Source organism: Corvus brachyrhynchos, unplaced genomic scaffold, assembly GCF_000691975.1.
Source record: "Corvus brachyrhynchos isolate BGI_N302 unplaced genomic scaffold, ASM69197v1 scaffold91, whole genome shotgun sequence".
Classification (NCBI taxonomy): Eukaryota; Metazoa; Chordata; class Aves; order Passeriformes; family Corvidae; genus Corvus; species Corvus brachyrhynchos.
In genome coordinates this window covers 1476249-1489885 of record NW_008236442.1, presented here as the reverse complement: position 1 = coordinate 1489885, position 13637 = coordinate 1476249, and the positions used below count along the sequence as shown (strand labels likewise).

Genomic DNA, 13637 nt, shown 5'->3' with positions numbered 1-13637 from the left:
TGGCAAGAGAGCTTTTTTTCTGTCTTGCCTTAAGTATCCTATGAGCCCTTAAACTAGTTTTCTGTTCTCTCCTACATGTAATTCCCAACCATCCTAATCTGATATACTCTCTGTCTGGTACTCTGTCCTTTAAATGACATCCTTCTGTCTTGGTATTGCTGTGCTCCTTCCCTCCCCAAATCTGGCTGTAAGTTGCAATGTCTTACTTCTTTCTAGTGGAAATGAGGAGGTCCTAACACCAACCCTGACAGTTCTTCCCTTATTAATCACTTCTCCGTGGTTAATTTTCAAAGACTTTTTTTTCTTCATGGCCCTTTCTCCAGCAGCACCATCTCCCTGACTTCTTCATTCCCTCTCTCTAGTCCTTGCTTATATGAAAGAGCACAAGCCTTTTTATCTCCCCCTTCATGTGCCTTGATGAGCAGTAGCCTTGCTCCTACTGTCCCTATTATCTACAGTGGCCTCCTGCTGCTCTCTGCTTCCTTGACTTCCTGATGTTCACAACTAATCCTCTCCTTTGGCAGCAAATACCTAAATTTTCTCAGAAGAAGCTTATTCCTTCGGTCTCCTGTTTCACCTGCTATTTTGCCCTCCTCCTTTGGCCTGCAGCTAGATCTACAGGAGCTTTAAAGCCTAAACAGAGTAGACCTTGACTGGGTTCCCTTGTGGGCTGCAAGCTGGTCATATGCTGCAAAGTAGGTGGAGTTGCTCAGGGAGTAAAGGTACCACTGGAGGAGAAGTGTGGTGCCCAAATTAGGCTGCACTTAGCACGCATGACTTGTTTGGCACCCATGACTGTGGGTCGTGGCTGTGCTCTTGAGCTGTCAGTCTGCTCAGCTTGCACTGATCATGCTAAGTCCAGAGATGCTCTGATGCTCTGTGACCAGCCAGAGCAACACATGTTTCTTCTAGAAGACATGTGGATCCATGTCCACATGCAAACGTATGTGCCGAGGGTACAATGGCACCTCTCACAAGGCTGTCGTTGTTTGTTCTTCCAAGGGTTGCTGCTGGAATATGCCATTCTGGTTTCTCTCTTCCAGCTGTTTCTGCTCCCTTCTTTGAGATCAGATGCAGGAGACTCAGAACAGTTGGAAAGAAACATGGAATCTGGCACATTGCATCAGTAACCCTTGGAGGAATGGAGCAGCAGATCACAGGACTCATTAAATCAAAGGTAGCTGGGAGGGCTGTGAATTTTGCTTGTGGACTTGACTCTGTGCTGCTGTAACAGACTGCTGTATTTCACCCCACTGTATCGGAGTTCCCATTTAGGATATTATTCTTCTGTATTATAGTTCACAAGAATAATACTTCATCTGTGATTTTACCAATGTGGTGTATATCTCTTCCTCCTTTGTTCCAATATGCTTTGCTTCTTGCTTGTCCTTGTTTTCTTGCCCTTCTCAGTTGCTTCATGTAGTGGAGGGAGGAGTTCTCACCTCTCAAATACAAGCTTAAGTGTTCCAGGTATGCATGAGAGTCTTATTTGTCCTCCTGTCTTCTTTCCCTCCATCTCTCCCTCTTTATCATCTCTTCTTTTTGTCATTGTCCAAGCTTTTGAAAGGGAATGATGCTATGGTCGTACGTGTATGATGAACAAGTCTTGGTTATTTCATTCAAGGAGCAAGTTCAGAGCCACTTGGGCAGTGCTGAACCTTGGCATCCTACCTGAGGTTATGTCTGGTGAGAGAAGGTGTCTCACATGTCTTTGCAGTAGAGGTGAGCAGGCAAAATCTAGCAGCACTCAACTGTTTTAGACAAGGTGTATCTCTCACTCCTGCCAGAGAAGAATGGTTTCATGAGAGTTTGGGAGTTAGTCATAGTTGTAGGGTGTTGTGTGAATCCAGTCTTTTTTAAGAAGAACATGTGAAATGGTGCATTTGCATTGCAGGCTTCTGACAGGAGTGGAAATTTGGTCAAAGAGGAAATTCATGTGAGGGAAATCTAAAGTACCCACCCTGCGGTGAGCAAGGGACCCCATGTTACCAGGCAGTGGTGCTATTAAGAATGACTTTCTGATAGTCATCTTCCTGGAAATGATTAATAAGCAACTTACTGATGTGCCCTTGCCATAATGATGTAATTTTAGACGTGAGATATTCCGGAAAGTTTCCCTTGTGAATTGACTAACAGACTGAGTAAAAGCTTTCATTTGCAGCCGTCTCCGTGGTCTTACTTTTAGTTTTCAGCATCCTCAGGTCAGCTTAAAAAAACAGATATTTGCTTTTGTTAAGTTTTAATTAGCCGTTTCTGATAACAGTTTTAGGTACTCTGACATAAAAGATACTCTGCAGGTGTTCTGGGAAAAGATCTTTTTCCTCTCAACGCTAATGGATATCAAATGGGAGCTGTGCTCTGCAGATGAACTTTCATAGCACAGCACAGGGGTCTCTGGCAATGCATTTCAGCCGTCTGGCATGCAGCTCAGCCGCCGCAAGAAAAACTTTGGCTAGAGTTTTCCTTGGGGTAACAGGTTAATGTAGTTTCAGTTGTAGGAAATGGTGCACTTCCCTCTCCTTCTTTTCTTTTAGTTAGTGCCATGAATCAGTTTTGTCATCTGGCCAGGGATCTGGCAGAATAATTAGTTGTGTTTTACTGAATAGCCCTGACGGATGAGGACTTGGCCAGGCTGACAGCATGATGTCACTATAGGTGCAGCACCACTACCACCCATCGCTTCAGAATAGCAAGTTCCTCCGATCCCAATTATTAAATATCCGCTTTTTTGAGGTGGAGGAGGAAGAGAAAAGAAATTTCAATCCTAAAAAAAGAAAAAAAGGAAGTGGCTCATTGCAAGGCTGGAGAGCGAAGCTTTCCTGCGCCCCACGGAGGAACAATCTGACTCCAGTGATAACGGCGCAGAGCTGCATCCTGTGTCCCTGTGCTAGCCGCCTTCATGAGGCCAGCAGCACCTCCCCAAGCCCCCATCCAGTGGGACCTTCTGCCAGGAGCAGACCTGTGAGCCCTTTCCATGTGAAACCCTCAAGGTTTGGTCTTACAGAGAGATGTCCAGCTCCAGTTGCCAATAGGACACTGCCTTTGGTCATCACTTAAATAAACCACTTCAGGCCACCTCTTGCTCTGGGTCTTATGTCCATTTCTGCTGCTTCTCCTTTCTATCATATTTCCCACGTTTTTAGTCACTGATGTACGTGTATATGTATTTGTATGTATATTTTGGTTGTTGACTTCTCTGGAGCTCTTCTCTCCCAGTTTTGTTGGGGTCTGTGATAGCTTTAGCCTTTTACTGAACCTTCCCAATCATTCTGCCTGTTGGCCACTCCTTGTTCTGAGACAGATGTGGCCTCCACCTGCCTGGTGGCACTGAGCCACAATTCCCCTGTATCTGTGAGTATAACTGCAAGTATTGTGCCCTTTTGCCACTCCACTTCTGTTGCCTGCCCAGCTCTTGCTCCAAACTTAGCAAATTCCATGCACCTTTTACTGTGACTCTAATGCAGGACTCCTGACTAAACTTCTTGGGGCAGCTCCTTCTTTGTACCCACTGCCTTCATTTGGCTGATATGTGCTTCCAATTTCCATCCTAGCTTCATTAGTTAAATACCTCTTTGTTCTTGTCTCATTTTTCATAATTCTTTTATATTCAAGAGCCACCTGGGGCTGAGATGAATAAACCAAGGACTGAATATGTAGTGAGTGTGAGCTGCTCCCATGACTTGCTGCTGGTCAGCTGTGCCCATCCCAAGGCTGGCATTGGACCTGGGCTCTGGGGCTGCGTGTGAGGATCTTGCACAAAGTCCTCACTCCTTAATGAGAGCATTTAAAGCAGGAATATCCACCATGGGCAAAACTCCTCATGCAGAAGCAGCAATAACACTCTGATGGTGCCAAACCAGTAGGAAGACAATTAGAGCTGTTTCTGTTTCTGGAGGGGAGCCAAGGGGCTGTAGCCAGCAAAGAGGCCTTCCAGCAGTTCGTGTTGAGATGGTGAGGTTTTGGGAGCATGCTCAGATGAGGGCAGGACAGAGCAGGTCTTACCTGCACCACACTGGCTGTGCCCCCACCCACTGCTGGCAGAGGTGGGAAAGCCCAGTGACTTACCTGCTGAGGCTGCTTTCCAAAATCCACCAAGTATTATCAGCACAGATGGCTGTGGGACACAACCTGCATGCTTAGCACATCCCAGTACCTGCCAGAAATGGATGCAAAAGGGTCTCAAATTTGCAGCTGGTATTTCGTTGGGTCTTACAGCAGTTTGATTACTGGAGAGTACATGTGTGGCCAGGCATAGCAGCTCCACAGAGGGAAGCCCTGTGTGGTCCAGATGAAGAGGAGAGAAGCTCTGTGTGTAAGTTGTGCTGAGAAGGGTCCTGTGAAAAGCAAAGGAGAAGCCAGCAGCATGAACCAAGTTTTGCCGCTGAGCTAGCATGACACAGGCATACTCAGTACTATGTCACTGATTTTTCACTTGCATTAATGAGTAATTTGTAATAGATTACCCTTTCATAGTAACTGTAACAACCTTTCCCACTGAACGTGACACTGGGGAATCACCAGAGCAGAGGAATGCTGCCCTGTGTCTTGAGCAAGCAGATGCCTGGTGCTGCCAGCTCAATGACTGTGATCTTGTTTCTGCATGATAATTAGCACCAGCCTGCTCTCCTAATGCCACCCAGCTGCATGGGAAGTCACTGGTGAACCCATGGCACAAGCAGGAGGTGGTCCTGTCACCATGTTCCCATGTGTTTGGAAGGGGTGGTCGGGTTGAGGTTGCCAGAATGTGGGTTTATTAGTGTGTTATCAGTGCCATGACCAGGGAGGAGACCTGGGGAAGGATGTATTGGGGATCTGGTACTGTAGCTAAAGTCTGACCTTCTAGTGTGGTCTTATATTGGTGCAGGGAGGGGATGAGTTTTTGCTCCTGCTCAAGCTGTGGTTCAAGGTGTGTTCACAGTGTTAGAATTGGCAATGGAGTGGAATGGGGCCAGTTATGGAAAATTTCCTGCTCCTTCTACAGACCCTTTGTGTGTGTTATGTTCTTATTTTATAGCAGTTTTGAGGCAGAAACTTTGAATTCCTTTTCCACAGAACTCAATGTTTGTACTCTTGTTGAGTGGTCCATGGTGAAATCCCAGATCCTTTGCACTTGGATTGTTGGTCTAGAGCCCTTTAGTATTTTTGCTGTTTCTTTTGGATTCTGCATTGCTTCCAACTGTGTCCCTTTTTTTGTCTTCAATTCATTCATCCAGCAGAATTTTGCATTCTATGTGTCTGGTTTCCAGGCAGGTCTTCAGGCAAATTCTGTACTGCTGAGTGTCACGTAACCTCAGGGTTGCAGGAGATCTGCAGGGAGGTTTTCTTAAGCCTTTACTTCCAGGTTGAGCAATCCTTGAGCTCTTTCAAGAGTCTGTTTAAGCTGTCAGCTTTGCTTTTGGCCTCGGGGTAAAACACTGACTTTATTCTTTTCCTCGGAAAAGTTTCTTATCTTAAAGAAGTGGATCGTAATGTTTAGTCAGATAGTAATTAATTCAGGTTTCCATCCCTCCCAGAATCAGCAAAGAAGAGACTTACATCACAAGTCCCATATGCTAATGTAATTAATTCTATTTCTGCCTCCCTGTTAAGGTAACAGCACAGTAAGAGCCAACTGGTATTTGGTCAGATGGGTCTAGGAGGTCAAGCACAAGCTTTTCCCATGCTGAGTTGGGAAAGGGATCAGTCTGTAATGTTTGAGGTATCTTGTGATGTTGGCAAGTAAAATAAGGCAGTAGACTTCAGTTAAAAAAAAATTGATCACAGTCAATGATACAGATCCCATAACTAGTTTTGGTTTAAGATTTCTCCATGTGAGTTATAAGCAAGGTACATGCATTTTGTTGTTACTCTTAGTATTGAAAATGTATCAAGCATCCATCTGGCACCCTAGAGGTATAAGACTTAAGATTGTGACTAAACAAATTATTGTTGATTGGTTATTGTTTTGCGATTTGAACATGATAAGTGGACAGAGTTAAATTATTCTCCTGGAATCAAAATGGACATACTTGCAATTTTACATCTACTTTTACCTCATTTGTGTGGACATCCACTGAAGGAGGACAGGTGGGAGAAGCAGGGGAGGATCACTTTGGTGCTTTCTGTCTGCTTCCTATGGCATATACTACTGAAAATAAACAGGCTGACTATTCTGTGACTTCTTTTCCCATGTGCCTGTAATGGCATTATCAACATCCCTGTGGCCAATTGCTGGACAATTACTTTTTTTTTTTCTAATGGGATATTTTGTCTTATCTTGTACTGAGTGTCACTATGAAGTTGTGGTGGTCTCAGTGTTGTTCTTGTTGGAATGGTACCTCATAGGTGTTACTAGACACAAGTGTGGAACACAGGTTGGTGTACTCATGATTGTTTTGCATTGGAAGTTGCCTGAAGAGCATGTGTGGGAGTCCTGTAAGGTGATCTTGAATCATTTTCTGCCACATGCTCAGCTCATGTGTTTGTATCTCCTTTCTTAAAGAGGAAATTTATTGTTTTCTTCATTAATCTACTTTCTGTCTACTGTGCAAAATTGATAGCTTTCACATACAACTTCTTACCTTAGGCAGAAAAATAATCTTTTAGGCTGGAATGCATTCTGATATTCATCACCAGGAAAGAAAACATCTAGAGTATGTGTGGTCTTTAATGTTTGCATGGTATAAACCAGAGAATGTTTTATTACTAAGGGAAGTTGATTGCTGCTCACTGCAAGTCCATGGTTCTCAGTGTTCTGGTTCAAGCAGCAAGAAGAAAGGCAGGGGTCACCCTGACAAACATGAGGGTTCAGCATCACCTTGAGCTTTGGCACCTCCAAGTCTCTACAGTCACAGACACATGTGAGTGAATTGGAGTGGAACTGTTGCATCAGTGATGCTTCATACCAGTCTGAGCTGCTTATGCCTTTATAGTTTTGCTTTCAGGCCTTAATATTTTCACATATTGCAAACACAAATTACAGGCTCTGGGCTTGACACATGGGGCTGACTTCAGCAGCAGGAGCTCCTGGACGTAGACCTGTCTGTGGATCCGAACATTGCTCCAGTTGGACATTTAGAAAACCACTTTAGTTAAATGTGTGTGCAAAGTTCAAAGCAGAGGAAGGCGAGAAAATTAACAGGCAGGTGTATCTTTGTCCTGAGGGCTTATGATCCATCCATGCAAGTATTTTTCTTAGTAGCAAAGAAAAGTTCTTTGTAGAGGCCCAAGATTTTGATCCTCCTGTAACAGTTTGGGAGGGAACTGTCCTGAGCCCAGACTGTTTCCTAACTCAAAGGGAAGTATGAACAACATGAGCAAATCAAAGCTTCCCTCCTTTATATTCCTCTAAGAGTGGCATTTGTGAAAGTGCTGATATTTTATTGCATTTTCAGTGGTTCCAACTATGAAAGTTCAATCTATGCAGTTTTGTCCAGCTCTTGCTGCTGAAGGTTGAAACCCCAGTTGATTTCAGTTGAGTGGGCTCAGATTAATTTGGAGTTGAACACTTTCTCATTTACAGGTTTGAAAAATCAAGCAAACTTTCATTTCCACTCTTAGTGCAGAATATCTTTCTCTTTGGATCCCGGCCGGCCCAGATCTTTCATTTCCCTTCCAGTGTAGCTGATTGATCTCACCTCTATCAATAAAACCTCTTTTTCCTTCCCAGCTATAGCAGCAGCTCTGGTTGCACAGTCAAGGAGCTATTCAGAGGGAAGGCAGGATTAGTCCTGCTCATAGGACTGATCATCTCAGTATGGTACAGGGCAAGGCAGGGGCTGGTCCCCCATTATGTTTTCATCCCTGGCTATTGTACGAGCTGGGCAAGAAGCTGCTGGCAGAGAAGGTGCTCTGGGTTACGCTGACTACAATAGCACCCCACAGTAACAGAGGTGAGAATTTTGCCTCATGCAAATCCATCTGAGATACATCTGTAGATGGATAGATAGATAAAACATCTTGATGTAGAATTAAGACAGACTCAGGGCTAGAAAAATCCTTTGGTCCAGCTTAGGACCTGTTTGTGGCCTAAAGAGGCGCCAGTTTCCATTCCGTTTCTTGGCAAGAAGAGGCTAAAAATGTGGGTTGATTTCAGCCAGTCTGATCTCTGCATGAAGGCAAATCCATTTTGCCTCTCCCCTCTGTTTCCCAAGTGATGGCAGATCCTTAGGCGGCTGCTGTTGTACCAGCTACAGGCAGCAAATCCAGTCAGGCAGCTATAGCTGGAGCTTGTACTGAAGCTTTTGGCCAGGGTTTGCTCCTGTGGAGTTGAGGGAGACGGGTCACACACTGACTGACTGCCTGAGGGGAGCTCAGCTGAATTCTGTTTTATTGAGGTGTGCAATAAATAATTAACTTCCAAATGATAGTTTTAGTATCTGTGCAGCTGGATCAGAGCAGGGCTAGAAGTGATGTGAGCCAACCGCTGAGCGGCAAACTTCATTAAAAATTCTAGGTCACACATTCCAAAAAGTTATTATAGTAAGTTGGTTTGAAAGGATCACACTTTTTTTCTAGCAAGGAGATGTTGTTAGCTCAAGAAAGAGATTTTTTTTTTTTTTTCCCCTTCTCTTGCTCTCTCTCTCTCTGTGTTGTACATTTTTTTTCACTGCTATGTGCAGCTCTTATGAACTTGGAGCTGAAATGGAATTGCTTGAATTGTTACATGTCTTACTTAATTATGCAAATTGCTTTCTATTCCAAGGACTAGTTAATGTAGAAATGGAAAGGATTAGGACTGCTGGGATAAGTGATCATTCCTTCTCTTAGTTTTTGGGTTTAGTATAACAATAGCTACTATGTCAAAAGCAGATCCTAACTCTGCCCTGTCACCCTTTCATGCAGGCAAACTACTCACATAGGGCCTGAGTCTTCCCTGCCCTCTTTCTTGTGATAGATCATTACATTAACCATTAGTACATTAACCATCAGGAAACACCCATAAATCAGCTGAATGGGTTCTGGGCTGAGGCTTCTTGCCCAAGCAAAAATAAATGGCATTAGTGGGTTGATGCCATCAGGAAGCGATATCCTTTTACAGGATTGGGTGTCCTTTGGAAGTCCCACATTACAACGAAGAAACCAAACAGAAAAAGAATTAAGATAAACTTCCAGGTCTGTATAAAGACAGTGAAAACAGCATAGATTGTCTTAGTAAAGTATGCAGTAAAATTGACATTATTCTAGCCTTTATCTGCCTCTCAAATGAATATGAACGGTTGAATCAGTGCATGGGCTGGCCTGATACTTGAATTATTGAACTGTAGTTTGCATGGTTTTAAAGGGTTTGTCTACTCACTGGGGTTTGTTTTTTCTACAAAGCAGAAATAAAATGTTTTGTTTCTTAAACCCATCTAACTACTGCCGTGTGTAAGTACATGTGTTTCAGGTCATTGCAAAGATTCAGGACTTGCCAAGCAAACCATTTTTCTACCTGATTTCTGTTACTATGTTAACACAATAGAAAAAAAAAGTATCACAGCCTTTTCTGGTGTTAAGTATGGCAGTAGGAAGCTGATGCTGCAAAATTGCAGGTTTTTTGTGTAATGTGAGAGAATTTCCCTTCTGCTTGATGGAAGGGCAGCACGTTGCACCATTCAATGAGAGCACTGCTGTTGTGGGCATTGTAATGGAGCAGGATATCAACAGAATCAGGCACATACAGTTCCTGGCAGAGCCTGTGTGCAGCTCCCATTAACATGGTTAGGGTTTTACGGATGGGTTGAGAGCAGTGCACAGCCACTAGCATTTAAGTTTTTACAGGTGAGTGCACACTACCTACATGCAAGAAAGATGGATGAAGATAACAGTTCACTACGACCAAAGTCTAGGAGTGGATTTCCATGCAGTGCATCCCCATCACTGGTGCCTGGTTTTCCAGTAACTGGGCTGACAAACACCCAATATGTGACCCATCCAAATACCACGCTGCAGGTGTTGGAGTGACTTTGTGTGTGGAAATGATTTGGTTATTTTTGAAGGGATGATGTGTCTGACTTCATTTGTGTGCTGGATGGGGAAAGAACACTGATACTGTACCAACACTTGGCAGCATTAGGTTCATGACTGGATTTGATGATCTTAAGTGTATTTTCCAACCTAAATGATTCTGGGATTGTGTGACCCTGTGCCAAATCTCTGCAACAAAAAGGAAAGTCGTTTTTCCTCTGTGCTGGGCATACCTGGCTGTGTTGGGCTCTGATTCCCCTCCATGTTCAGGGGCAGATCAGAGCTCTCAGAAGGAGACATGGCATTTCATATGGTACTCTCTGGGTTTTGGGTGGGTTTGTGTGGGTTTTTTTTAGCATGTGACACCAGCTGCCAGATTTCAGTGCAAGCCCAGTGAATATCAGTTAATTTCTTTTATACACCTCCTGTGTGATAGGTGTCTTCAAAGAATCCTCGGCAATTCCCTCTTCTTTTGCCATCTAACTTCCCTCTGCCTGGATGGTTGGAAGAGAAGGCACCTGAACCTCATGGTCCCACATGGGGCCCTGCAGAGCTCTGCCTTTGCTCCGCAGCCGTCTTCAGCCTCGCTCAAGCCCTGTTGAGCATTGCCCCATCCTTAACACATTCTTCCTTGAGCACGTGCTCCTTTTGGAAGTTAGTTATTTTAAAGGGGAATTTGAGTGGCGGGCTGAGGGTACAGAGAGGAGAGGAGCTGGCTGAAGGGCTGGGGCTAGCACTTTCTCCTCAGTCTGGTCCTCTCCTCACCTTTAAGTTATTTGTATGCATAGTTGGCTCCCCAAGCTGATTGGCACTGAGTGAGTTGGGATAATGTCATGGTTGCCCACGAAGCGGTGCCAGCATGAGAGCACAACCTTGCCAACACAAGGGCATTGATTAGAGCAGAGGAACTAGGGCAATCCAATTATAACCACAAATGCCATTGGCTTTCTCGAATTCTTACTCAAATAACCGCAGACTCTCTGCTGTATTAAGGTGGTCTGGACTATATCAAGAAAGGGGAATTTATAGGACTTAGGTAGTGCAGAGTAGACAGGATTTAATTCTTAACTACTCTATTGCCTGTTTACACATAGGGCAAATGGATAGTATTTTTCAGATGGGTAGAAGCTGTCTGATACCTTTTGCCTTCCAAGATATTGCAGAACGTATTTCTTTTTTTGGAAATTATTGCAAATATTCCTAAAAGGAAAGTACACAGGAAAAATAACTAAGAAGTTTCATATCATTTCAGTCTTGTTTGAGCATTGAATATTCCTTTGTCCCCTAATATTATGCTTCCTCTAACCTACTCAATGGGTCAGATAAGGAAATGTGATATTTTTCACTACCATGACAAAATTAAACTAAAGCTACAAAGACCATGAGGGCTGTAGCCTGGAGTCATAGATGAGTAGTTCAGATCTGTCTTTATATTAAATGCAGAAGTGAACAGTCTTTCGTGGATGAATCACATTCAATTAGCTACTTCCTATGATGAACTGATTAAAAATTAAGTGGCATCAAATAAGACTGATTTTGCTCTTACATTCAAATAATGCTATAATTACATACTAATCAGATGGTAAATCTTAATTGTACACGTTCCATATGTTTTATATGCCTGTTCTCCCTCTTCACTTTGTCGTCTTTGTGTCAGCATGGAGTGTATTTTCAGGCTGCTTTTATGTTTGGCCTAATTGAATATCAAAAGCAGTATATGTGAAACTTCCTGAATTCTATTCTTTTGCCAGTGGCAGCTGTGCTATTAGATGACCTTTACCATTCCTGTAGCACAGAATAATAAAGGGAGGGGGGGAGTCTGAAGCCCAGCCGTTTTATTGTAAGAGACAGAAATAAATCATATATAATTGCTTTGCTATGAAGGCCAAATCCTGCTGTCCTTCATGCCCGAGTTAGAAATACAGGATTTGGACCTTTGTTTCCTGTGGTTTCCTGGCCACCTTGGACGTGCCCAGAATCCTCACACTGCTGCTGCAAGTGGCTAATTACCATTGCAGGGCTCCATCCCTTGTGCACGGGCCAGGAGCTGGTTCTGCTGCAGGGAATGTCCACCTCTTAAGTGCTACTGGCCTCCCCAAGATAGCTTTAAAAATGAAGCCTTAGATGTTGGATTACATGGTGGGCTTCCACAGAGTGCTTCTGTTTCAGTTCCCTGCTTATTTAGAGCAAGCCCACACAACTTTGTTGAGGTAATAAGTATTTTGACTTAACATACACATGGTATTAATTTTATTCACTCCAGAATGTACTTTATGGTTTTTTCTGCCTTTTGTCCATAGATCATGACCACAGTCACAAAAAGAACAAGCGGAAACACTGGAGAAGGCAGTGGGCAGAGAGCAGCATATTATCTGACGTGGAGATGTTGAAACATAGCCTGGAAGTGAATGCTTTTTCTGGGGACAGCAACAAGGCAGGGACCATCGGTGAAAAGAAGAGCCACAAGCGAACTAAGCGGTTCTTGTCCTACCCACGTTTTGTGGAGGTGATGGTGGTGGCTGACAGCAGAATGGTCGCCTACCACGGAGCCAACCTACAGCACTATGTCTTAACCCTGATGTCAATAGTGAGTGTTCAACCAGGGCAAGTAGATTCACACACTAATCATTTTCTAGTGGTCACAGAGCCCCTCTCTGCTGCGTTCATATGCAGCATCACTTTGCCTTGCCTAGGCATGGAAATAATGCTGGGGTTACATTAAAAATTGGTAAAACTTGGCTGGAAAATGCTGGCTAGAGTCTTCTTTCCCAGACCCCTCAGGCTTCCTGGTTTTTCTCACACCTCTCTCTTCCAGCTTTCTGAACATCAGACCCCATGAGCAGTATCACTGGTTGTTTAGTCCCCATGCTGTACTCCTCTTATTGTTTAAGCCCACGTGAAATAACAGCTGAGTTAAAAAGGTACTTTGAACTGATGCTGATAGGTTATGCAGTTGCCTGACTTCATTGCTGTTGCAAGAAGGAGCCTGTGGTCACCTTGATCCTTAGCATATTTCTCAAGTTGGCTTTCCAGGCTGAGGACAAGCACTTTAGTAGCTGCAGGTACTAAGATGCAGTAGTGCAGTCTCCAGACAGGCAGTTCTGTAGATTCACAGTGACTGGAAGGGAGTATCCAGCATATTTGTGTCTCTGGAGGGATGTTCATCCTGTTGAAGGACAGAAGTACAATGAATATGTGGTTTGAAACTGTCCATGTCAAAATCAGGCACTTGGAAGACTTAAGTTGCTTTTGACAGTCTTGGTTGGTGGTCTTTATGTCTCAGAGCAGAATGATCCTTTAATTTGGTAAAATGTGTGCTAAAGCAAAAGGAAATGTTGGGTTTCTGTGATACCAACGGGTTTTTTCCATTCCAAAATTGTGCTTCTGCCAGGAGGTCTCACCAAGTAGCGTCAGAGCACTGAGCAGGGCAGAAGAGCAGCCCAGCCCAGGAGAAAAAACAGTTGCAAAATGGAGAATATGTGTGTTGTCTTAATTGTTTGTTTCCTTGAATGTTAACAGTAATTCCAAATATTGCTTTTTGAAACAGGTGGCTTCTATCTACAAAGACCCAAGCATTGGAAATTTAATTAATATTGTTATTGTGAAATTGATCGTGATACATAATGAGCAGGTAATGGAAATTATTTTCTTCACCTTCTACTTGACAATGGCATTTGTAGTGAGCATTGTCATGAGTAATTAAAATACCT

At 43.6% G+C, this 13637-nt stretch overlaps 1 protein-coding gene across 1 annotated transcript in view; it reads left to right on the top strand.

Annotated features, from left to right (window-relative positions):
- The window catches only part of ADAMTS9 (ADAM metallopeptidase with thrombospondin type 1 motif 9), an 81006-nt gene that overhangs the window by 2153 nt on the left and 65216 nt on the right, over positions 1-13637 (top strand). The window contains exons 4-5 of the mRNA XM_008643627.2: positions 12228-12514; positions 13475-13558. Coding sequence (XP_008641849.1) covers positions 12228-12514; positions 13475-13558 — 371 coding nt within the window. The remainder of the gene's footprint in view (positions 1-12227; positions 12515-13474; positions 13559-13637) is intronic.